Below are 26274 nucleotides of genomic sequence, written 5' to 3' on the forward strand. Positions count from 1 at the left end.
GGATACATTCAACCACACCATAACCACAATGACGGACAGGGGAGACAAGCAAGACCAGGACTTAAATAGGACAGGACCAATCAAAATAAGCAGACACCGATGGAGACGATCAGGGAAGTGCACGTGGGTAATCAGGGGGCGTGGCACACACGAGGAACGTACGAGACAGGCATGACAATCGAAGACGAAGGTTCATTTGCCTGGAATATGGTCGCTATATCCTCCCGGAAAATTCACTTCCTCATGTACACTTATCACAAAAATGCAGGAATCCCAACACATTTTTTTTTACACATATTAAGTAAATCTTAATTTTTATTTTGCAATAAATACAGTATTATACATCTTGTTTAGTGGGATTTACTTTGATAAGCATACACTGACCATTACAGATTCATAATCATTTAAAATTAGTCATTCCATTATTAAATGATGAAATTTAAAAATATGAGGTATTCCCTATCAATAATACTAGTTCACAAAATACTTGTATCAGTATTGAATTAAAAATCTATAGTATCATCCATCTCTAATGGGTTTGGTGACATCCGGATTCTTTGCTCCTTCAGAGGATCTGTGATTTCTGGACTTGAAGTTCTCAGTATTCAATACATTTTCTTTAATACATTTTCATTCATCTATTGAGTCTTTCATTTATTCCATTCCAAGATCAATTAAAGTGATTGCCAGATTGGTGTTTTCCCAATATATTGATTTTGGGGACAGTGACACCATCGTACTGTGAATTACAAATGTAAGTCGTCATTCTTTTAATGATTTAGTGAACTCTTCAGCACCGCGACCCAATAGGATAAGCGGTTTGGAAAATGGATGGATGGATGAACTCTTCAGCTGACATTTATCCACGCTCAGTTGTTTCACTGACATTTATATTTGCCCAAATTAGGTGCAATTTATTGCCTATTGTAATTTTTCTGTGAATACTTCATAATAAGCATTAAAACTCATTATAACATTATCTACCTTGGTACCCCCTTGAAAATATGCGGTCCCTCCTTACTACCCCCCTAAACTGTTTTGTGTAATTTCAATCATAGTAATGGAAATCTACCAACTACATCAGGGTACTTAACAGGTGATCTCTCTTCTGAAACACTATCTGCTCAGCAAATTTTCTCATGGGGGACCCCCACATCCCCTCGAAGTACTTTTACAACTCGACCACTGGTTACAGAATATACAAAATATAAAGAAACAGATTCTCATGTCATTTTCTTAGAATCGTTCATTTATGAATGCTGCAGTCGAGTCAAATGATTTTCATGGCCCTCTTTGGATGCAGAAGAAGCTAAGTTCTCTGCTAATTTCTACTGAATTGGTGTGTTTGTGTGTGTGTGTGTGTTCAGCTGCTATAGGAAGTAAATTCTATGCTGGGCCTGGTTGGTTTTCATTGTCCACTTAAAGTCCTGAGAAAAATGTGGTCCCTAGGAACCCGAATGTCTCCAGAGTGATTACTATGCTGCCCTGTATTATAAGAGGGGGCAGTGGCAGGAGGCCACTGTTGTGCATGCTAATCTCCACATTCATGTTTTGCAGTACCATTGGGTAGGCAGAAACCCAATTTGTAGAAAGACTTAGTGTCATCTTGGATGATACCAATTACTATGGTGTTATCTGATAACTTCAGGGGTTTGATTGAAGGGTCACTAAAAGTGGGGCCGTGTGTATAGGCAGACGAGCACTGGGGAGAGTAAGCACTGGGGGAAACCAGGGCTGATTGTCAAGCATCTCGATACAAGGTCACACACCTCCTCATTAACAGAACCGGTACTGAAGGTATGTACGACAGATGCCTTCCCTTACTCTTCTGCTTATAAGTCCTGCTCCTTAACCGTAAAACCACCAGCCTTCCCAGGGCTTCCTAGACAGTCAAGAGCCAGCCTGCTGCAGATGTCATTGCACTTGGGCCCATGCTGGGCCTCCAGAAAGTTTCTAATGCCCCTTTCTCCGAAGTTCATCCTGCTGCCAGCTTCCCTGAGGGAATGGATCTGAGGGTCTGTCAGGTAGGTGAGCCCCTTTCCATTTGCTGTCACCCAACCTGTGGAGAGAGAGAGAGAGCCATAATCTCAGGACAGCTTAAGCCAGGCAATGACTCAGCACTCTCTTCAAGCCGTCGCTGATCAACACTAACCTCGAAATTATAAACAAGGCATTGGCAGTCTAGATTGGCTCTAATCTCAGGTCTCATCCATGCCAACCAAACTGGCTTTATTAAAAACAGACTCTCTTCAAACACACACAGATTTGATCACATACATTTTGCAAACGAGAGCAAGATTAACTCAAGAGTATTAATAGCTGGATGGAAAAAAAAAAAAACATTTGTCAAAGTAATTTCTGTTTGAGTCACCATATAAAGTTAATTTTGGATAATCATTCATTCAACAGATTAAATCACTTTACGTTACATCTGTGCCTTGAGTCATCAGTAATGTACAACCTCACCAAACTTTGAGGGACCAGGTAAGAACGTGCATTTTTGTCATTATCATTTTCATTATTTGCTATTTGACCTCTAGTCAAATTGTTCAAACTCATGATTTCTAATCTACAAATAGCATATTCCTCCATTAACTGCTAGTTTATTGTACTGTTCGGGACACTGTGTCTAAGAACCCGTCCCTTTCATTGACTATAGGTAACATTACAAATTTTGGCATGAATACCTCCTCTAATTCATCACAATTGCTATGTCTGTGGATTGCTTCAACATATGTACTTCAGTTAGCTTATTATCAACTGCAGTCCAGTTAATTTAATTCAAAACAGTCTTTGATACACAAGCCTCCTGTTCTATGGCGCTTGCACGGTATAGAACACGTAGGCATACCTTGAAGATCTACAACAACCTCTGTGCCTCCAGAGAATTCAAAGGTAAAATGGCCAAAGGCAATGGCATAGTCTGTGGCTTTATAATCTCGAACCACTTTCGTTGTGTTGTTGGTCAACTTCACAAATTCTCCTAACATATACGGCTCCACCGTCATGCAGCCCACAATGACGTCGCCTTCCAAAATCTGATGAATACAGCAAAATGTAAACTTTAACCTACAAGAAGACACTTTTGTGAAGGAAATCTCATACACATAAGTATGTCACTAAATTTTCTGATAGAAAATAGTTAGTTCTGAGGTTAATAAAAATACATTGCTGATTAAGATTATGCATCATTTCTTTAGAGTACTTTTTGATAAAACACAATATTCTTTAATGTCTAGCACAAGAGTCAACTTTTCCTATTAATAAAGCATTAACTGTATGATTATAGACATGGTGAGACATGGAGCTCCACTAGGAATAAACGAGGCTGTCCTTGGCAGAACAGTCACATATCCATTGGGCCCATGAGCAAGATCCTTAACCCTTCAAAATGCTACAGGGTGCTGGATAAATGGCTGACCCTGCCGTCTCAGAGGAGGGCAAGATGGGATATGTGTGAAGGAGCCTTCCAGTGTACCTGTACTTATATAAATGGAAAATAACGCATTGTTTATGACAGGTGCGTTTTTCTGATTATCATGATTAAATTTCTTTACTAATACAGTTTTGGAGCATGTGACTGGTATGATGACAAATTACACCAACAACAAACTCATATCGTAATGGAATTTATAACTTTACGCAAGAAGAGGAATTTTGTTTAGGCTATATTATGATATTAGCAATATTGAACGATATGGATGTTCCTATTCCATCCATTTTTCCATTTTCTGTAACTACTTATCCTGTTCAGAGTCGTGGGGGGTCCGGAGCCTATCCCAGAGGCTATGGGTGCAAGGCAGGGAATAACTCAGGATGGGGCACCAACCCATCACAGGGCACATTCACACATGCATACCTACAGACAATTTGGCAACTACAATTAGCCTCAGCATGTTTTTGGACTGCGGGGGGAAACTGGAGTACCCAGAGGAAACCCCACAATGACACAAGGAGAACATGCAAACTCCACATACATGGAATCCTGGCAGAGACTAGAACCCAGGTCCCAGAGGTGTGAGGTGACAGTGTTAACCACCACATCGTCATGCTGCCCACATGTTCATTATCAAGATACTATATTTTATCGATGTATTGCCCAGCTCCAGCAACCACAATTGCAAAGATGATGGATGAAGATGGTCTGGAGGAGTCAGTAGGCTGAGTGACATACCAACAACACCTCAGAGGGAATGAAGAAAATCTGCATTGCAATCCTTTTCTCATACAACCTCTTGTTGAACTCTGTCACATAATGCTGTGCCGTCATCTGCCTTTCCACATCATTCAGGTGATAATGCAGCTCTTTTGCTGTGAGGTATTCCTTCCCAACATAACTAGGGTAAGACATGAGGGTTAAGCACACTTCTCCAAAGAACTCAAAACAACAACTGTGAGGCTAATTATGCACCCCAGTGATCCATTCATATACTTTTGCTGATAGACACTGGGTAAATGCCGGGAGAGTGTTTTTTTGACCGGTTCTCCTTAGACTATAATATGGAACAAACTATCTGCATACCAGCCCAGCATCTCCTCCTGGTGTAGAAACTGTACCCAGAATGCAGTTCTCTGCATGCCTTGTTTGCCCATAGAATCTCCGACGTAAACCTCAGTCTCCCATGCCGTCCAAAGGCCTGCCGCCTTAGAGTACTTCAGAAGTAGTGCACCTAGCATGATCATAAAGGCAGCTAACTGATGTATATTGTCCATACACTTATGCACCCAAAATTTTATATATTCTACAAGTTCCACACGAAACTCTATAAAAAACAAGATTATAGCATTTCACATATTGTGTATTTTTGCATTACAATTATGAACACAAAAATGGTACTTACGGTAGACACTGTTCAATTTTTTTAGTTTGAATATCCCTGTGTTGTTCAGTCTGTGTAAAAGACAATCATGACACACTCCTGAAATCAAGGATTTGTAGTCCTGCTCAGTTAGTGTACAGCGTTGCCCAGGGACTTCACTAACCATCATGCACTGCCATAGACAACGCGTACAAGATGGACTGCTATTTATCGAGGGCTTCCGGTTATTCATATGTGGCCATCCAATGTCCCCTTCACTCTTTTCATCCCCTGTAAGAACAAAAGAGCTTTCCGTGTCTGTTGAAGGAGATGCTTTCGGGCAAGCACCCGCATGGACTATGACAGGTGAACTTTGAAAGAGGGAATCTGAAGGCATGTTATCCTCAGTCTCTGCCTCAGGATCAACTGCATGCAGTGCACTGGAGCCACTCCAGACACTTAAGTCTTTGACCAACGGGTGTTTAGGTCCTTGGTGCTGACTAAGCAGCACTTGACCTGTGTGGGGTACCACGCTCTTGAAAAAGTTGACTGAGGGGGGTGACTGATTGATCATGCTTGGATGGCTAACCCCTACATTTGCCTTCATTGGAGATGTTTGTGGTTGGAGGTTTTCACCTGGCTGTTTTGGTTTCACTTTTTCTGATCGAATAGGTCCACAATTCCTCTTGTTTTCAGTCCAACCACTCTGTCTGTCCAACTCATCTGATTCTGTGAGACAACTCATAAATGCCCTCTCATCCAGTCCTTCTGCAATTCGACTGCTACCCTTGTTCTTGGTAAGTGAAGAACTGTTGTCAAAGGGTGATATTTTCTGCCAGGAAGACAGTGAACCCCAGCTGTCACCAAGAGAGCTGGAGGATGACCTCAGCCTCTCAGTGCACCCATCAAGTTGCCAGATGTCACTTTCGTTGACACTGTTCCCATGCTGTTTAGGTTCCTCTAGTTCTCTGTCAGGTTCTGTGGGGCAGAGCATGTCAACTTCCCATTCCAGACTATCTGTACTTCGTAACCTGACATGTCCTTGGACGTCCTTATGCCCTTTTTCCGGTATACATGGAGTTTGCCACGAAGACAGTGAGCCAATATTACAGCTGGAAAAATTCATCACTTCACCAGCCAGGCTTTTCATGTCACCTATCACCAGATTTTCAGGCGCAGTGATTTCAGACCAGCCTATCTGTTCATTCTCTTCAGTGAGCATTGTGGGACAGTTCATATCAACCCTTCTATCCACTGCCACTGCATACAGAGAAGTAAATTCTTCCTCGCTGACCCCTCCCATGCTATGTGAAGAGCCTGCATCGGAGAGTGATCCCTTCTGCCAAGAGGAGAGTGAACCCCAGCTATCACCGAGGGAGCTGGTAGATGACCTGGTCCTTTCTCTGTACTTATCTGCCTCTCTTGCTTTATCTATACTAGCCATTCCAAAGGTTATTGATTCATTACTGCTATTTTCCCACACCTTATCACCATCTTCTGTGGGACACTGTGCATCAACGAGAGTAGTAGAGCTGTACCCCTGATATTGTGGAGCTCTTAGATAAGTAGAGGAAGCATATTTTCTTGATGGCAGTAAGCAAGCCCTGGAGGTCCCTCCCTGCTTCCCCATGCTATCCCTCTGTTCTCTCTGTTTCCCCCAACTTTTGGCTGGAGGTCCCTCAGCATTTCTCAGATCTGAGTGGTTCCCCAAAGCACATGCTGTGTCGGGGGTTTCCGTGACCGTCTTCAATGCTGTGATGCAAGGTCCATACGAGCCCTTACAGCCACTCTTACTTGGATCGTCTGACGTGGCAAAGGCATCACAGACTGAGGCATGGTACTGACTGAACCTCCCTATAACTTCAGAGAAACTTGCCATTGAAAACTTCACAGGGACTTCCTCCATGGATTTATAGCTATTGGGGATGAAGGACCTCTCATCTGAGTTTAAGAAAGGTTGAATTTGGAAGAGTGTTTTCACCTCACCCACCAAGGACATAATCTCCATACTCAACCGATCCTTGTCTGGGCCACTTGCCAAGCTGTAGGCATGTAGTCTCTCCATAGCCTCTTGACATATCTGCCTGGCCTGGACAACTGTCCCTGCTGGGAATCCAAGCCATCTCTGAGTAACAACTAAAGAGAAGGCTGCCTTAACAAACAAGTGAAGCTCTAGCTTACTGGGCACTGCCTCATCTTTAGTCTTAGTTAGTAGGCCAATTTCAAAGGCCTCCTTGGCTTGGGTGAGGAAGACTTCTCTTTGTGCCTTGGGACAGCTTGGAGAAAAAGTAAAGGACAGAAGGCAGTTTCCTTGGATCACCTGCAAGAACAGAAGGCAAATTAGAGTAAGAAAGAAATAATATTACGAATTGATGAAAACAATAGCACCTAATGCAACCCACCTGCTCAATTTCAATCAGCTAAACAGTCCTTACATTGGTATTCCCTATAGACACCGTTTAACTGCCCTTAATTCATTTCAGTTCTGTACTGAAACCCATCTTGTTAATAAAAGAACTCACCACATTGGACAACACATAAAGGGAGGTATACTGGCTGTAGACCACAGCCATCTTGGCTGCCTCAGCTGCTGTTAGGAGACGATGCCCTTTCGCTTTCAGGAAGGACTTCATAAGTGAAAAACAGGCACACACTATTAATCAACTTTTGACAAATACAAAAAAACACCATAGTTGATTATACTCCTTCACGAGGTTATTAATTAAAATTTTTTGTCTTTACGATAAAAATCTGATCTCACACAAATGGCAAAACAATTATAACCTGACAACGTTTCATAATCTGATGAACAGCAAGGTAGAAATATCACATGGAGACAGACAGGATTTGCCACATAGCTGGGTGTTACGGAGCCATAACCAGTTTTGAGGAAACTGATTACAAGCAGTTAGAACTTCAGGTGTTGGAATAAAACCACTGTCTGAGCATGCTAACTTACCAAGTCAATTTGGGGACAGGTTGTAAAAGCATGAAAGTCTTTGTCGCTCATGGACACCAGAATGCTAGCCAACAGCCCAAGGGATGTTCCAATGCCCTGGAAGATAATTATATTACCAGTGAACCTCCCCCAGCTCAACATATGGGTTGTATACTGCTGTTTTAGAAACTTTGAGCACAGAAGCAGCCTTCTGCCAGCAGAAGCAGGATTAAACCAGGATTTAAAAATTCAGATTTTGTAAAAATATAAAGCGGCCTCAATTTTTTCTGGAGCTATATATGGCTGTAATAATTCTAAGGCACTATCATTTTATAGAGGACATGTGTACCTTCTTGTCAGGTAGAGGGAGGGCAAACAACCCGACAAGAGACGCCCATATCAGCTCAGCAGCTTCAAGCCACAGTCCTGAAACACAAAACACTCAATCAAAACATTAAATAAATGTGTTACCCAGACCCACCCAGCTGAGCACAATCATACACATGCAGAAGGAAGCACAGCCTCCATCCAGCAGAAATACCCCGACACGGCTTACCGAGCTTCTGCAGGACCTGCCCTCGTATCTGGATACTGACTGCCTGGACAAGAGTCCGCTCACTATCTGTATGGTAAAGCCAGTGCCCTGACGACACACACACACACAGGTAATGGTGATCAGCAAAGAAAAGCACTCCCGGCCTATCGGAAACAACACACATTTCAAAGGTGCATGAAACGTCACGTGTGGGTTAAATGCAAAGGACACATTTCGTTGTTGTGCGCTGTGTGCTGTGGTGTCAACAATAACCACTGATCTTTTTAAAAGAGAAAAGAAAAACAACCACAGAGGCAGCCAAGCATAGTATACCAGCATTTCCCATCCATCTCCGTAAGGTGGGATGCACGTTCATTTCTTAGTTGGCCTGGGAACGCCGGTATATTTACACTTATTCAGCAGGGGCTTTCGTCCGGAGGGACATACAAGTGAGAATCAGTGAGCAGGGTTAGCCAATCCCTTAGGTTAAGGGTCTTGCTCAAGGCCCCAACGGTGACATCACTCTGCCAGGCATGGGATTCGAACCAGTGACCTTCCGGTCACTGGCACAGAGCCCTAACCTACAAAGCCACACACTGCCTAAATGTCGTATCATCAACAGACGAAGTAAAGACAAAGAAAAGAGGAAGAACTAACATGCAGCAGAGCGGTTGCCCTCAGACACCAACATCACATACCTGTGGCTCCACAGTTGTTAATCAAACTGCTGAGGATATACTCTGCTTTTTGTATTTTACCTGCAGTGAGAACGAACATGTCAAAATGGCAGCGATTTCTATAAAACACTGAAATTCTGCTTTTACCTGTAAATTCATGAAATACTTGAAAGAAATTGGTGTAATTCATACAAGCAAGACAAATTAAAAATAAGGAGAGTCTTCAAAAACGTCCTTTTGTTCAAAATACACTTAAGGTGTTATTGGCCTACAACATTCCAGAAATTCCATTCCAAACCCACACTCCACATGCACTAACCGCTCAGTCTCCTCTGACCGGAGATCAGTGGCCAGATGACGTACCGGAGTTAACAGAGAGACGGGCTTGTCGAATGACCACTTGGGGGGGGATGGGAGTAGCTGGATATTGCTTGTGCAGAGACTTAACGATACACAGCAGCTTCTTGGAGGCATCTGCCCAGTACAGGAAGCGGTCTACCAGGAACACGACAGAGATGGCAAACTGCGAGTCCCCGACCTCAATACTGGCCCTGAGAAATTTCTGTAAAAGAGCGACAAAGACCCCAGAGAGACCCCAAGCAGATTCCCCAGTCTGTAAATGAGCTATAGTGAAAAAACCATCACTGAATGAGATTCCATTAAAGTTCTAATAAGTTTGTTTCTTTTAAATCGCAGGGGCCAAATTTCCCTTCAAATGTCTATAATCTTAATGTCTTGACCTCTGTTTTTATACCAAGTACAGTGAAAATAAAGGCATTCTGATTCTAATATGGCAAAATTTCATATTATTTGCTCTTCCTGGAATTCACGCATCTGTAAATGCTTCCTTTAAAAATAACTGACACAAAATTAATATCACTGAAGGTTTTAGGAGTCCAGTACGAAGGTGCATGCAATCCCATTCCAGTATATAACTAATTGTGTTGTACATACTTCCATTTTACCTCTACACTCGCAAACAAGTTAGTACTTCCCAAGTTAGCAATTGTATTATTATCATTGGCTCTTTAGCAGATATTTTTAGCGACTTTAAAAAAATCTGGATCATCCCATCACCAGTAACTGGGGCAGATGCTCGCTGATGAGATCCTGAAGGTTGGTTTTGTCCTCTGAAGTTACTGATTCCTTGTACTGCCATTTCTCTGGGACAAAGGGCCACTTCATCGCTACAGCCTCCTCCAGGAGCATGCTCAGTTCAGCAGAGAGGGATGCTGGGAGTCAGAGTCAACAGTTGCAGACTTAAATATACCAAAACTCTAGGATTTGACTTGGTCAAAAAATTACATTGGTATATGTTTTTTACAATGACTTACAACACTAGCTGAACAATAATATTTATTTACATTCTGTGTATAATTTAAAAAAAAAAGTTTATTACGCTAACGGAGTGACCTTAAAAGAGCAAAAGCTTCATATCATTCATTCATTTTGCAGAATGGTCCAGCAGTTCATTAGGTGGTGATTTCTCACAAAATGTAAATAGAGTGACGTGTGGTCCCTCACCCTGACACCTCTGGAACTCCACTTTGTCCTCCTCTGAGGGCTGTGCTAGCCCAGCAGCTGCAGCCTGTCTGCTCTCCTCCAGCAGGGCCACCACCTCCTGGTTGTTCATGGCCACTGAAGCCTGCCCTCACCGTGGATGCCGATTCCTGGAGATCTGTTAGTGCAGAACACATTTTAAAACAAGGTCCGCAGAGTAGTCACGCAGTCTTGTCTCATATCAGAGGGCTAAGGATCATGGTTAGGACTCGGCTACCTAGTCCCTGGTATATGACCTCCTACGTCGTGCTTTCAACTACTTGTACAACAAAATAAAACACTGCAAATGGTTTATATTACGTTATTTTTTTATGTGATATTGATAAAATGGGCTCGAGTCATTGGATATAGGTGGATACCATTTACCTGTTTGAGAAAATGACAAAAACAACCACTTCACTATGCCCCAAAAATTGTTTTGTGTAATTGTCAATCATATTACGGTAAATATGCCGACTGTACGTATTATTCCATTGGCGCACTCCGAACCGAAAAACATCTTAATCCGGAACACGCGCTGTGTAACCTACTAGACTCGGATCGCTTGTGAAATTAAAAAGGTGTATGTATCTTGAACACTGTAACACAGCTGTTATTTCATTACACGGGTTTTAGTGTCACGTACAGGTATCGTAGATGTATAACACATCTACCAGTAATCTTCCGTTAAGAAATTAAATCTAGACTCGATTACATAGACACCCTAGAAATTAAAGCAGTGGGTTAAAAAAGTCTGGAAACTTTTCATTCCAGCTCATTCAAAACATCAGAAATCTGAACGACATGATCTCAACACACAGTTGTCACCCGTCATTTTTCATATAGCACGGGATTGTCCCATAGGCTATTAAAGAATAAAACGGAATTTTTGAAAACGTATTTTTTCCCAAATGGATTATTCAAGATAAAGTCGGTACTCACTTCTAAAATCGCAGCCAATTATACAAAATGAAAATACCGGAGGCGATCCGAAGTGCTGGCAACACCAAGACAAAAACTGGGACGTATTTCTTCCGGGTGTGGAGTAACTCGGACTCGCGTGCGATGAACAGTGTAATCAATATTAAAATCAGCCTCTCTCTTGGTTTATCTATTTAGAGTGTACTTGTTTTAACCCTACGACGTTTTTTTGTTGTTGTTTTCGTTTTTAATAACTCTTAATTTAAGTTTTCTGCATATTATTTTACTAGTAACACAGCATCTCAATTAAAATACTAAAAATAAAAATCTAGAACCGCTACCCTGTTTAATTAGGCAGCATGACGGACGTGATATTTTTTTGTGTCTACAGCATGTGAAATTGCAAACTGCTTGGACATTTAAACCCCTCCTCCTACTTACTGACTCCCGTAGTAACAACTTTAAACACTGCAAAACTTTAAGAAGTACGAGTCCGTGTTAAATTGCTATACGTTTAACACAGAGCCTGTATCTTTCAGTTTGAACCTGCCGCAATCAATACTGAGTAGCCTAATCAATATTGATTCGGTTGTGATTTTTTTTTCTAGGTCTGCAGTCCGTTTACTTTTTCCGTCATGAGGGCGAATTGACAATTGTCCCGTGACAAATACAGATTTGCAATATTTTCCTTCTTCCAGCTTTGTTCGACTGTTCTAGAAAGATGTATTTAAAATCTACTTTAGAGGGATTTTCATCTCAGGAGGGCACAGCCCTGGACCCCCAGCCGGATGCCTCTGCTACATTAGTGCCACTCTGATAACCCCATCAATTAGATTTTTTGAACATGATGGAATTGAACATGGTGATATAATTTCCAGCCACCGAGGGAATAAATTGTATTAACGAGGAGACCTGCTTATGAGGTAAGGGACCCCTGGAGTTAAGGAAATCCCCACGATCCATGGAGTGCCCCCAATCAACACAATGAACTGTAAGTGTAATTACCTATTAAAACGTTACACGTAAATATTTCAGAATCTGGTAATTTACTGGTCATTTCACGTACTGTAATACAAGTCGAATGACTATTGTGCTATTAATATAGAAGCGAATGAAAGCAAAATTAAAACTAACCCAGGTTTTGAAATGTTGGAATTTCCCAACAAAGAACAGCGCATCCGGTTACTGTAAGAAGAGCCTATTAGCGCTGTCTAACGGCGGTTACGTAATCGGTGTAGGGTATCCTGTTGCTTCCGTTTCTTCGCCTAGGCGTCTTAAAGATTGCAAACTAGTGGGATAGTCTTTTTTTGCTGTAAATAAACGTTTACATGCACTTTCTGGACTTCTCTGTTTATTGCTTAGCTCGGCTGGAACAAGCGGCATTACAGGAGGGTAAGTAGGGGATTGCTGCGGATTTATTTGGAGCCGCGAATAAATCCGGTGGTGCCGGCGTCCTGCTCCTATAGGAGTAGATATTTTTGGCTGCGGTCTGAACCTCTTTGTTTAATGGAATATTATTTTTCCGTTATATGCCATATATCTTCTTGAATATTTTAAAAAGTAAAATTCAACGCGTTTGCTTTTGTTTATTATAGCGCGTTATTATTGTTATTGTGTTCACAGTATATGTTCATAGTATATGTCATCTTATACGGTGACTTTATTAAGGGTCCAAAGCACGAAGTGCTATGGAACCTTGTTTGGTTTTATTGTTGCAACTAATGTGTTTCGGTCATATGTGTAAACAAGAAGCAAGTGAATTCATACTTATAATATTGCTTTACTGACAGTAAATGAGTTTGCGCCGAGAACTTTAGTTACGTGTGGAACGAAAATAAAATGCATTATAACATTATTACACACAGGGTTATTCCGATTTAATTAAACAAATTCCCAAAATAGCTTTTGGGTCACCTTTTCGATTTTGATGAAATCTGATATGTGAATTGCACGTTTTCCAGAGCTCAAATATTATTATTTTTTTAAATCCTTCGAGTTTCGGTGCCCTTTCTCACCGCGAACAAAAAGATAATTCAGTGTTTTCTTGTGAACTGTAACTTTTTTACTATTATAGCTATTTGAATGAGGTAGATCTCAGTGGAAAGCTAAGAAATAGTACTTTTTAAAAAAAATGTTTCACGTAATTGGGGAAAAGTACCGTTTACTTGCTTTCAAACATCGAAAATAAGTGCAGGAGTTAAGAGGCTCTGAACAAAAAGTCACTGAAACTACACATTAATCCCAGTCTCTCTAAACTACTTGTTTAACAGCGTAAAGTCCTCCTGAAGTATACCTAAAGCATAGCATAGCGTAAAGTCTTCCTAAATGAAATAGGCATACCATCGAATTAAGTGAGAAAAATCACCCTTCCCCCCACGTGCCTTTTGAGGCTCAAAAACAGCATAAGGCTGCATTTCTCATAAAGAGGACCGAGTAACAGTTAAGTATATACTTAGTATTATGCATACATTCGTATTTTATTATAAAAAACGGACTTGTTACTCCAAGCCTTTCACTGTTTTTCATAGCCACACACAGCAAAATGTATTCTTGTATCTACCTTTTAGCAAACAAATCCACTCCTGTCTGTTTTCAGTAAAACCCGGGGGGTTGGGCAGCTAGTCGTCGTTGGACCCCCAGGGTTTTTTTTTTCCTCCTTACTTGGGAGTTTTTGGTTCCTCTTCTCCGGTATGTTCTGGCTTTAAGTTCTTTCCTTCCTTTTTCCCGTTCCGGATCTCTCTCTAATGATATTTTATGCATCACAACGCATCCATGTAAAGCGCTTTGGGACAACTCTGTTGGGAATGGCGCTGCATAAAAATAAATTGAATACACGCACGCACACATACAAACTCATTAACACTTCATTATTTACTACTATTTATCAGTATTAGCTGGTCCCCCCCCCCATCCTGGGTTGTTCCCTGCCTCGTGTCCATTGCTTCCGCGATAGGCTCCGGACCCCCCGCGACCCAGTAGGATAAGCGGTTTGGAAAATGGATGGATGTATTTATTATCTTACTGCAACCTCAATGAATAACGACGGTGTTTTTCTACCTGTCTTTCTTATGTTGTCTCTCCCTTTAAAAATGTTAAGAACTGCTATTTATGTATTTTATTGCTACCTCCTTGCACAAACTGCTCCTTATCAGTATTGGGGTTACTGTGCTGATTGCACTCGTCGAAGTCAGCTGTCCTGTGTATTCGCGCTGTCCTGCAATGTTTGCACACATTGCATACTATGGACTGTACGTACGTTGTTAGGCTGTGATATGTTAATCGTATGTTAATTTATGTAGTACCTTGGACCTAGAGAAACATGGTTTGGTTTTTAACTCTGTACCGAACTAACGGTATGTGGTTAAAAATGGCATTAAAGATCTACATTACTTAAGAAATTTTAGTGGAGGCCATTCAGCTCATCAAACTCGTTTGGGGAGAACTCAACTAATGGCTCATTTAGCTCTGATTTCAAGTAACCCAAGGTTTTAGCTTGTGCTACACTAACAGACTATTCTGTACTTCAACTACATGCTGTGTGAAGTGCTTTCTCAAATTCATTTTAAAATGCTCTCCCACTATCTTCCACCTATGGCCACAAGTTCTAGTATTTAAGCTAATATTAAAGTATTTCTTGCCACAGGTGAGTTAAAATGAGCATCATATGCTTGAAGTAAAATGATTTACCTACAATTTTGAAAAGGTGCCAATACTTTTGTCCGGCCCAGTTTAGGAGTTCTGTGTGGCTTGATGTCACACTTCGCTTTTTTTCTCTGCTTTTTTGTGTTGATCAAATGCACGTAAAGGAAATAAACATGCGTACACCAAAACGTTTCTAATTGCAACAATTTTCTGGGAGATACAGTGCATTTTCTGGAAAAATTCTAGGGGTGCCGATAATTTCGGCCATGATTGTATAACATTCTGCTTTCCTCTGCAGCTACATTAGATGCTCTATAGCAAACACCGACAATCAGGCCATTTGCGTTTTTAGCATCTAATTTTACCCATAAAGCTTCTGTACTTTTAATTTTTATCAGTGAGCTCTCTTGCCTGCAAGGTTTTTTTTTACATATACTGCTACACCACCTCCCTTCTTGCCTATCTGGTCTCTGTGGAACAACATGTAACCATCCATATTATATTCTTCTCCATCATTGTCACTCAACCATGTTTCTGTTATTGGTATAATTTCGTAAGAGTCTAATGGGGGGAAAAAAGCATTTAAATCATGAATTTTCTTTCAAATACTCATTGCATTTGAGTACAGACAGCAAAAGGTAGGTCTTTTACAGTGCCCACTTTTAATATTATTTGGGGTTTCCCCGTCTCCACCCACCTATATTCTCTGTAAACTTGAACTTTAAAGTAGTTCAGAAGATGAACTTTCTTGGAAAAAAATGCGTTTAGACTTATGTAAAATTTCAGTTTAATGCGACAGGGCCATGATGAAGAAAAGTTGAGTTTGCCGATGAAAAGGACTCATTTTGAGCTTTGCAAAAGCTCAGCTGTGTAGTTGGCATTATAAAAAGTTACCACCCATAAGAACTCTGAACTATCACACAGAAAATTAAAAAAATAAATGAATAAAATTCTGAGCTCAGGAAGGTATGTGTAATTCACATGCCAGATGCTGCATTAAAATGGAATTACTCAACAATTTGCATTTCTGCAAAATGTAGTACACGAAAGATGCCATTATGACCGCAGACAGAGAATCTTTACCATCCTACAGCCCCATATCCTGGTCAGGGTCGCAGGAGGTCGCAGGGGCCTGAAGCATAGGACACAAACCTGGGGGGCACCCTGGATGGGATGGGAGAGTGGGGGTATGAAATAATAGGCGGTTTCCAACATATATTTTTTTTTATCATAATAAACAGCATGACTGACATGGTTGCATTTCGATCCAGGATTACTGAGCATTGCTTTTCTATTCTTCTGAAACATTATGTTCTGCAACTGAAACTTGATCCTGCATAATAAAGGGGTCATTGTTACGCATCCAAGAGATGCTGTTTATTAGTTTTAAAGTTCCAATGTTTTAATTATTTGTGATTTCCGTCATTTGCATTCTTACCCTGATTTGAGTTACTTTTTCTGAGAATATCAGAGAAAGTCAACATGCCTTTAATGATCCTTTTTTTGTGTTACCTTCATAGCCCAATAAGCGTTAAGTTTTGTATGTATATTTGCATGTATTAGAATGCATTTCGGGTGATTCCCTAGGATAAGTCAGAGAAGCATCATTCTAGGGAAGTATTCTATACTATCCTGTATTCCTGTCACCATTGTAGCATATTTGTGTAGAGAGATGTACCAAATTAATTTAATAAAACGCTTCCAGATACTCTTGTTAATACCTTTTAAATGGCCCAGTCTCTGCTCTGTGGTCCTCTTTGCTTGTTCTCTGTCCTTTCTTTGACCAATTTCTCTTGCATTTCTTCCACTGAAGGCCAGCAGAAGTGAAGGTCTATCGCCAGTACATCATGGATGTATCTCAGACTGAGAAGACAGAAGAGAGCAGGACGTGTCTCCACATTAAACTATACCACCCCCAGCAGTCTGTCCAGTCCATGTACCGCCTGCTTCCCCTGGGCCGACGCCTCAAGCACCCGGCCGAGGACCCACTGCGACTGGGCCGTGACGCGGAAGCCTGCACGTTTGTCCTAAATGACTCTCGTGTGTCCCGCAAGCAACTGGCCCTGCAGGCTTTCCGTACCGCCCACAGCTCACAGCTGTATTTTTTGGTGCAGAACCTGAGTCAAAGGGGAAGCCTGGCTGTCAACAGTGCCGATCTGGGCTATCTGCAGTGGGCCCAGCTGCCTGACAAGGCGCTGCTCCGCTTTGCAGGGTACGAGCTGTTACTGTGCCAGGAACCTGGAGAAGCAAAGGACAGCTTTGAGGTACAGTTTGAGGTTGCCCATATGTCCCCCTGCCAGGAGGTGGGACTGGGAATACCCTGTAGGAGCCCAGTTATGGATACTGGGTTACAGCCTTCCCTTTATCCAAATAACAGTGGCCATAGCCAGGGTCCCCTGGAAATGGATGAGAGCTGCTTAAGTACAGGACTCTTTTCCTAAGACAATACGAAACTGGCATGTTTTGCAGTTAACCTTTTGCCCATAAACAGCCAATGTGAGTTTGAATTGTGCTCCTAATGCAATTATGCAAAGAATCTGTGTTCATGCAAGAATTTAATTTCAATTATCAGGCTTTTCTAAGCAATTACTCAACCACAACGCAGTTCATCCGGTTAAATATGAATATGCTGTTGATTTCATTGCTACCTCGAAAAGGGAACAGCCTAAACCAGAAGCTTTCTTTGGGGAAAGTTATCTATTTCCTAATCTTTTAGTAAACTGCTCTCTCAACCTTCACTCTAGCATTCTGTGAGAGGTGTAGAGAATTACGATACAAGGGAAATTGTTTGATTACAGCCATTCAGAAACCACCAGACGACAAAACCACCTGTTTTGATCGCCTTACTCAATCCTTTGTCTGCTGCTGATGTATTTGCTTATGGTCACTTGAATGACATTGGGTGAGCATTTTTAATGGTTTCAAAAGCCATGTTTTATATTAATTTAACTGTGAGTTTGACCTTTTAATGGGTTAATTTTGTGTGATTTTTCTGAGTTTTTTTTTTCCTTATTTCACTCATGCAATTAATATATTGTTTATCACCATGTAGCATTTTCTTGTTTTGCATAGTTAAGCATTCTTTTATTCACATAGCTGTATTTTCAAACAAATGTGAATTCTTTTACATACAAGCTGAATTGCAGAAAACTTCATTTTTTTATTAGTTTTTATTAAATTTCTGTGAAGTTGTTTTTTTACAGTAAAACTATTTCAAACGTAAGCTATATTTTGTGTGTTTAATAAAGTGAACAAAAGTAAGTTGTGTCTTTTTATGATCTACTGTACAATAATTTAACTGCGATAAGAGGACATGTACTATCCATCCATTGATAATACTTTGAAACTCTATCAGGAAGTATTGTATAGCTTTTGCTCCAATAAACACTTGTATGTATTCACTGGAGTCTTAGGCAAACTGCACTTATGTTAATTATTCAAGTCGCTAAAATAATGGGCCGCTTGCCCTGCCCAACACCAGTGTGAAATCACCTTCTTCTAGTACACTATACCCTCCAGTATGAAATCACCTTCTTCTAGTACACTATACCCTCCAGTGTGAAATCACCTTCTTCTAGTACACTATACCCTCCAAGTGAGTCATACCTTGCATTTTCCAATTCCTTGTAGGTCTCCATTTCAATATGTGACATCATGTTCAGGGTCATACCTAGAAATTCTGAGCCACCCACCCAATGTTATATACCATTTTAAGTATTCAAGGGCCCCTGTAAAGTACTGGTTCCCTTGAATTTGATCATTTTTATCACATTTGTGGGCTAAAGACATTTCACTGCAGAGGCTGCAGCACATTTGAAACATTTCCACATCCTGTGTTTCATCCACAGTACTGTAGATAATCAGACAGCAGTAGATATCATTTTAGAGGAGAGGGAAACGTATTATAGCAGACTCAGAGGGTTAGGTCTCTGTGCTATTGATCACAAGGTTGCCGGTTCGAATCTTATCCGCAGATAAAGAGTTAAATGCTCATTGGGCCTTTGACCAAGGCCATTAGCCTTCGTCCTGTGTTAGCTTTCTGTTCCTATCTCTTATGTTAGACAGGTTGGTGCCGACCGATGTCTTCGATCAGAAAATACCCTCAAAACAATTATTTATCATCCTATTTGTTTCTTATCTCTTGGTTACCTTGTTAGGCTTCCTTCTCCATGAAAAGATTGGTTTTCATATTTTCGGCGTGGCTTTCTGGGCTTTTCTTTTGACAGCGTACCTCTTGTTTTAAAAAAAATAAAATAATGGTAAAATAAACCTCAAGAGAATTATATAAATAAACTGAATTGGTCTTATCTTGCCTTGCATGTATGGGCATGCATTGCCTTGCCTCGATTTTGTTTTAATTTATTTAGTTTAAATAGAGATTCCTGACAATCTGCAGAACAGAAATCTAAGTGGTGCTTTTACGCATTTTAAACTTAAAAAGGGGTCGGTGATGACCCCAGCACCAGAGCTGTTATAGTCTTGACCAGAGCATTTATAATTTAGTGATTTTTTTTTTGGTTTAAATAGAGGTTCCTGACAAAGTCAAAAAGCCTTGATGCAGGACTCAAATGTGGTGCTTTTATGCATTTAAAACTTAAAAACGAGTTGGTGCCGACCCTAACACCACAAGAAGGTTAAGCCCTGAAAAGCTTCAGGGATGTCAGCTAAATGTCTAGCCATGCACTCTGACCACTAGCATTGGTCTCAACTGTATGTGTGTGTATCTGTAAAAGGGGAGCAACATGGGATCTGCAGAAACTAAGAATTCCTATGTACTTGGGTGAATGGCAATAAAGCATTACTTCATTTTAATGTGGGCATATAATTCCATCAATATCAGACATTGGAGGACTTTTACCAGCAGATGGCAGTGTTAACTCTCCGTTGCCTGAAGCTTGGAGCATTACGTTTCGGGAAACACTGTCAGAACCGCGAAAGGTTCAGTTTCTCCATCACTACACACCATCGTCCACTTGCAGCTCCACAGAAACGGGGTTTATTACAGGAACTGAATACACTGAAAACGCTACAAAACAAAAGGACCACAAGGGGTCAAAACTAAACAGAGGAACGATGTAACTAACAGAACAAAAATAATCTACTGAGAAAATACAGACCTGGACGCAAACATAACGAAACAGCAAAACCAACATCACACTATCATCACAAACACAGTCAATGACTCCACAGGGAACAGGAGAGGATCAGGAACAAGGCTACCAAGGAAACACAGAACTGGTGAGAACAAGCAACAAGGTCTGGCACAAGAAAATGGGCAACAGGTGGAACTAGTAATAATTAAATCAACTTGGAAATTCATCCATCCATCCATTTCCCAAACTGCTTATCCTACTGGGTCGTGGGGGGGTCTGGAGCCTATCCCAGAAGCAATGGGCACGAGGCAGGGAACAACCCAGGATGGGGGACCAGCCTACCTATAGGCAATTTAGCAAGTCCAATTAGCCTCAGCATGTTTTTGGACTGTGGGGGGAAACCGGAAGAAACCCCACGACGACATGGGGAGAACATGCAAACTCCACACACATGTGACCCAGGCGGAGACTCGAACCCGGGCCCCAGAGGTGTGAGGCAACAGTGTTAACCACTGCACCACCATGCCGCCCCCCTCAGAAACAGAATCCAAAACTAGGGAAATAACAAAGACAGGTAAAACAAAACCAAGGGCACAAAGCAAAAAAAAAAGTAAAAACAGAATGCAACCCACAAAAAACAGGAACTACAAAAAATAATTCAAAACAGCCACTAGGGAAAAAAATCTACTAAATACAAGGGTGGCTGTATTCGAACACACAACTGATAGGTTTGTAGTTGCACACTCGGCCCTTATTGCCACACGGCAATCTGGGGAACAAGGGAAACACACCAAAGACTTGGGTAAAGGGAGAACAGGATGGCCAGCGACACCTGCTGGCCAAAAGGGGAAGTGACACGAAGGCTGGAGCAGACAAGCGCTGACTCTGACAGATCTTTCCAATAGCTAGAAACTCCCCTGAACGGGTCTGAGCCCATCACTGACTTGGACTATTAGGATTCTCATTACAACCATGTGCAGGCTTTACAGAGAAGGCACCAAAAAAGAAAAAAACATCCAGTGAGCAGCGGGTCTCTGGGTGAAAATGGCTCATTGATGGTAGAGGTCAGAGAACAATGGCCAGACTGGTTCAAGCTGATTGAAAGGCAACATTAACTCAAATAACCACTCGTTATAACTAAGGTATGCAGAAGAGCATCTCTGAATGCCCAACACATCAAACCTTGGCGTAGATGGGCTACAGCAGAAGACCACACTGGGTGGCACTCCTGTCAGCTAAGAACAGGAAAGCGAGACTACATTGGGCACAGGCTCACCAAAACTGGACAACAGAAGATTAGAAAATGTTGCCTGGTTGGTTTCTACTGTAACATTGACATGGTAGAGAATTTGGTGTAAACAGCATGAAATCATGGGTCCATCCTACCTTGTATCAACAAATCAGGCTGCTAGTAGTATAATGGTGTGGGGGGATATTTTCTTTGCACAATTTAGGCCACCAAGTATCAATTGTGCATCATTTAAATGTCATAGCCTACCTGAGTATTGTTGCTGACCAAGTCCATCCCTTTATGGCCACACTGTACCCAGCTTCTAATGGCTACTTCCAGCAGGATAATGCGCCATGCTTCAAACCTATATCATCTCAGACCGAGTCTATATAATGAACACAGTCAGTCTCCTGCCATTTTCAGGCAGCGAAACACCACAGATAGGTGTGTACACACCAACATCTCTTCAGCCAGCCAGACGAGTACAGCCCACATCTCATATTTACTGAAACACTGTCATCAAGAATGAAAAAGACCCTTTCAGATCTGTGTAAAGGCATTGACCTATGATACCTATGATATTCAGAATACTTTTAATTAAATGCAGCCTGGTTTAGAAGTGTGGTTTCTGAGATCATGTCAGTCTCTGCAGCATTATGAGTATAGAATGTGAGAAGGTACCATAAAAGCACTATGTACGCTGGGCACGGCCTGGATTTGGGGCATTATCATGTGAAACAGGAAAGGGCAGTGGGATGCCATATAGTAGGACAAATGTGATTGTCTAGGATGTCATTACTTGCTGTACCATTAAGGTTTACTTCTGTTGGAAACAAGCCCAAGTGGTGCTGCTACTATATACCAGTGAGTAATGGCCCATGTCAAGTACTGACAGAAACACATGTGTGTAGCTGCCAATGAAGAGTTATTATGCTGACATTGCATTCAGAAACTCTGGAACCGTGGATATGCTATTTTTATGTCCAACACACTTCAAAACTTGGTTGTTTTCTGCAGGTTTTCTGGATGGGGCCTATTATTTTGCAAAACAACTGCACTTCAGTTCCATGGCTGGGGGTTTGAATCCCATCCCTGCTCTATGCAGATTTCCTTCTACAGTGCATCATCAACTGCTTCTATCAACTGTTTTAGGATCTTTCACATGAAATTGACCTGCAGAGGGCTGTATACAAGAGATGCTCTCGCAATGTAACAGATTTGGAGCACTTCTGCGGGGATGAGTGGGCAAATATAAAGATATTGCATGCTGATAGACTGCTACCCAAAAAGACTGAATCAAAAGATGCTTCAAGGAAATACTTGTTTACAGGTGTGCACACTTATGCCATCAGCTTATTGTGTAGCTTATTTTCCCTCCTAACAGATTTGTTTGTTTTTCCAGTTGAATTGTACAAGTTATAGGTGACATTAAGGGGGGGGTTACAATTATTTATCATGGCCTAATTTTTTACATCACAAAAGCCTGGATTTTAACTATTTATACCCACTGCGTGTGCAAGGTATATATGATTTAAGTGACATGAATGTGAAGCCTGTCTTATTTAAACCACAGACATTTAGTTTGGTTTGCTCTTGATTGCTGCAGTGAGCGGCATCACCATGGTGAGCTCCAAAGAACTCTTCCAAGGCCTTCAAAAGGAAGATTGTAGATGCATATGAGTCTGGGAAGGGATATAAAATGATCTCAAGAGAGTTTGGAATCAGCCATTCCACTGTCCGGAAAATAATTTACAAGTGGAGAACATTTAAAACAACTACCAGCATGGCCAGGACAGGCTGTCCTAGCAAGTTCAGCTCAAGAACAGACTGCAAGATGCTGAAAGAACTCTCCAAAACTCCTGAAATGTCATCAAGAGTCATGCAGGAAGCTCTTGCCACAATTGATGTCAAGGTACATGCATCTACCATCAGAAAGAAACGTTTGATTTACCATGGGAATTGTGCAAGGAGGAAACCCTTGCTGTCAAAAAAAAAACATATTGGCAACACTGAAGTTTGCCAGAGACCCACCTAGACAGAGACCAGGACTCTTGGAACAATGTGCTTTGGACAGAGGAATCTGAAATTGAATTATTTGAACTTTCATTCATTTGCGTGGTATGTAATTTACAGGTCATGTCTTTGTGTGAGAAATCCCACATGACACACTGAGAACCTGTGAACTCCCCAGAGTGCTGGTGTGATTTACACCCCTAACCCCTGAGGTATGACGCACCAGTGTAGAGCGCGCGTTAGGGCGGGGCAACCGGTGCATCCACACTGGGCCCCACCCAGTAGGGAAACTTGCCGAGGCAATGGCCAAACACAAAGTTATTATATTTTTCTCTTCATTGTTTGCCGCCACACTTCATCTGAGTACATAATTTTAGGGAAGTATACAGAGGAAATCCATTCAATGTAAATCCTACTTTGGCTATGTGACACCCCCCCCCCCCAATATACATATCAGGCACAAAGAATTATTACCCATTTGTAATAATAAAATAACAGCTTAATATCATAGTCAATTTTATTCACTATTTATCAAAGTAACCATTCATTAAAGTTAAAATTAAAAATATGTTTTTAACTATAAATGAGACAAATGGTGCAAATGCTCAGATCTTACCGAAGAATCACCAAATATCAGGTATCCTGATAGGCTCATAGCAAGCCTTTATTGAATAAGTATTCCAGGAAAACTGATGGACAAACAGAATGAAGATGTTCCCCAACAGATATTCCTGTATAAAACGCTGCCTTCGTACGTTTGACTTACAACTTACCCTGAAGTCCTGCAGAGGCTGCATGTGGCCACATTGCGCATCGTAGCTGTGAAATGGTCACTTAAAGCTAAAACACAACACAGGCAAAAAAGCAAGTTTGACTGTCAATGTTTTTAATGTAAAGACATCACTGCAGTATCACATATTTCATACCTATAAATGCCTCACTGAAAAATATTCTAATATGCGTCAAGGCACAAGGTCAGTGACATTTGAAACGTGGCATGTGATAGATCTTAAATACTTTTCATACTCTGATATGTATTATGCTTTAACCCTTTTCCCTTAAAAGTTAAACCATTAGTCTTGCAACAATTAAAAGTCGTTCACCAGCTGTCGCTGGGGCTTTTCCTCCAAACCTGGTCATTCTCACAGACCGACACCAAACTCGGTAGGGGAATAATAAATAAAATACACTCAGCAAAGTTTAAGGTACAGAACCTCACCTGCCGCCAGTCGTGCTGAAACAGGTAAGGCTCATTCCTTCATTCCACAAACTGAACTTGTCAAACACTGTCGTTTTATCTGAGGTTGCTTCCCATAAACAACATTCCTTAACTTTGAATAGCCAAGGTACTCGCATACCAAATAGACTAGATGGATTTTCAAAATTAGTATGACTTGAAACTCGGCCTTTATTTTAGTTCTACCATTTCTTTTATCGTTTTGCGACTGACTCACAACACCTGCAGGCGAACACACCTCAAGGGGAAACTGACAGCACGAGTGTTAAGCCTGAACTGTACTCTCCATTTACTTTGATGTGATGAGCAGGTAAATTTGGATATATGGTATCACGTTGAAGTCCAGCACGGGAGTGTCACAGTGTTGAGTTCACAGCCTTCATGCCAATGGCTTCAGAATGAAGGTTAACCCAGAATACAGCATGCACAAGAGCTAGGTTATACTCATGCAATTAGACCTCCAAAAACTTGACAAATTAAAATTTGGATAGGAATTAATTTCACTTCCATTTTATTTTTTTTTTTTAAATGATGCAGAAAGAACAATGCAAATGTTGAGCGGAAACCCAGGCGAAACAGAAGAGCCCATTTGAGGCCTTGACTTCGACCGCACAATCCCCATCGGCCAGAGCGCTCGTCTCGCGCGTCTGCCGCTCGTCTCTCCATCTCTCGCACTGACGGCCGCCTCGCCCCTCGGAAGCCCCACGCCATCGCGGCCTGGGAACGTCGCCGGGAATGCAGACTCCGGCACTCCTGGTGCAGGGGCTCCAGAAATAGGCTTCCGTGCTGATGAGTGCAGGTTTGCGAGCTAGGCTGCGTGTGCAGCGTGGTCGTGGTGGGATTGGAAGAGGCGCTCGTTACTTTTCTGGCTGCATCAACTATGTCACCCCCACCCCCCCCCGCCTTCCCAAGCTATCACTGGGGGAATGGCGACGAGACAGGCCAGCAATGGCCCAGAGTTAATTCTGCCACAAGCCTTACAGTTATGTCACTGCAAACTTGGGGCCTCTCACCACCTTTGCACAGCTACCCCACCCAGAGGAGAAGGGACCACCCCCTCTGACAGCCCTTTGGTAGGTGGGCCGGCAGCCATTAGCCTGCTTTCCTAGCCCACGCGTGGAGGTCAGCACACAGCTTGACCAGCCCATCTCCCAGATTACAGATGAGATCCCATTTAACAGCTCGGTGTCTTGGTACCCACAATCCCCTTCCTGTCCCACCACGCATAGACGCAAACGCACCCCTGGGCTATCATTTGACAAGAACACCCTAAACATTTTTTTGGCACAAAGATGCATTTCATTGAATCTCCATTTCCACACTAACCACACTCATCTCCTTGTCCCCCCTCCCTTCCCTGGCCTGTTGTCTCTTCCAAGGCAGAAAAAAAAGAAAGAAAAAAAATAATAAAAATCAAGTGTTCAAATTCAAGGCACAATGTCTCTTCCAGCACACTCATTCCTCGGTTTATCGCACTGTAACTCGACGTCAAGACAACGGACCCTAAACCGAATAGTGTCGTCTCCACCCCCTCTGCCCCAAGTCCACCCAACCCCCAAGTAACACCCCCCCCCCCCCCCCCCAACCACTGAACCTGTAACAGACACAGCTGTTCTCTTGGAGTGCAACCACAAGTCCAAACCAGTAAA

At 41.8% G+C, this 26274-nt stretch overlaps 2 protein-coding genes across 11 annotated transcripts; one reads left to right on the top strand and one right to left on the bottom strand.

Annotated features, from left to right (window-relative positions):
- Positions 1-297: 297 nt before the first annotated feature.
- alpk1 (alpha-kinase 1) lies at positions 298-26202 on the bottom strand. Of its 8 annotated transcripts, XM_049027634.1 has the most exons (18): positions 24608-26202; positions 24162-24228; positions 16773-16914; positions 16135-16215; positions 10474-10627; positions 10027-10181; positions 9313-9511; positions 8971-9030; positions 8294-8380; positions 8087-8163; positions 7759-7854; positions 7322-7426; positions 6981-7119; positions 4842-6905; positions 4523-4670; positions 4175-4337; positions 2852-3038; positions 298-2059 (listed from the first exon to the last, which is right to left on the bottom strand). In XM_049027634.1, the coding sequence occupies exons 5-18, from the start codon at positions 10580-10582 to the stop codon at positions 1833-1835; spliced, it is 3816 nt and encodes a 1271-aa protein (XP_048883591.1). In that variant the 5' UTR covers positions 10583-10627; positions 16135-16215; positions 16773-16914; positions 24162-24228; positions 24608-26202; the 3' UTR covers positions 298-1832. The 8 variants fall into 8 exon arrangements, with proteins under 8 accessions (XP_048883591.1, XP_048883584.1, XP_048883587.1 ...); XM_049027627.1 differs by having other exon boundaries at positions 4842-7119; XM_049027635.1 differs by lacking the exon at positions 298-2059 and having other exon boundaries at positions 2867-3038; positions 4233-4337; positions 4842-7119.
- On the top strand, positions 11861-18312 carry tifa (TRAF interacting protein with forkhead associated domain). Of its 3 annotated transcripts, none has more exons than XM_049027645.1 (2): positions 11861-12400; positions 16865-18312. In XM_049027645.1, exon 2 carries the CDS (start codon positions 16899-16901, stop codon positions 17490-17492), a length of 594 nt encoding a protein of 197 aa, XP_048883602.1. In that variant the 5' UTR covers positions 11861-12400; positions 16865-16898; the 3' UTR covers positions 17493-18312. The 3 variants fall into 3 exon arrangements, with proteins under 3 accessions (XP_048883602.1, XP_048883600.1, XP_048883601.1); XM_049027643.1 differs by having other exon boundaries at positions 11861-12332; XM_049027644.1 differs by lacking the exon at positions 11861-12400 and adding an exon at positions 12603-12801.
- Positions 26203-26274: the final 72 nt, after the last annotated feature.

The sequence above is a fragment of the Brienomyrus brachyistius genome, chromosome 10 (genome assembly GCF_023856365.1).
Source record: "Brienomyrus brachyistius isolate T26 chromosome 10, BBRACH_0.4, whole genome shotgun sequence".
In the NCBI taxonomy this organism is placed as follows: Eukaryota; Metazoa; Chordata; class Actinopteri; order Osteoglossiformes; family Mormyridae; genus Brienomyrus; species Brienomyrus brachyistius.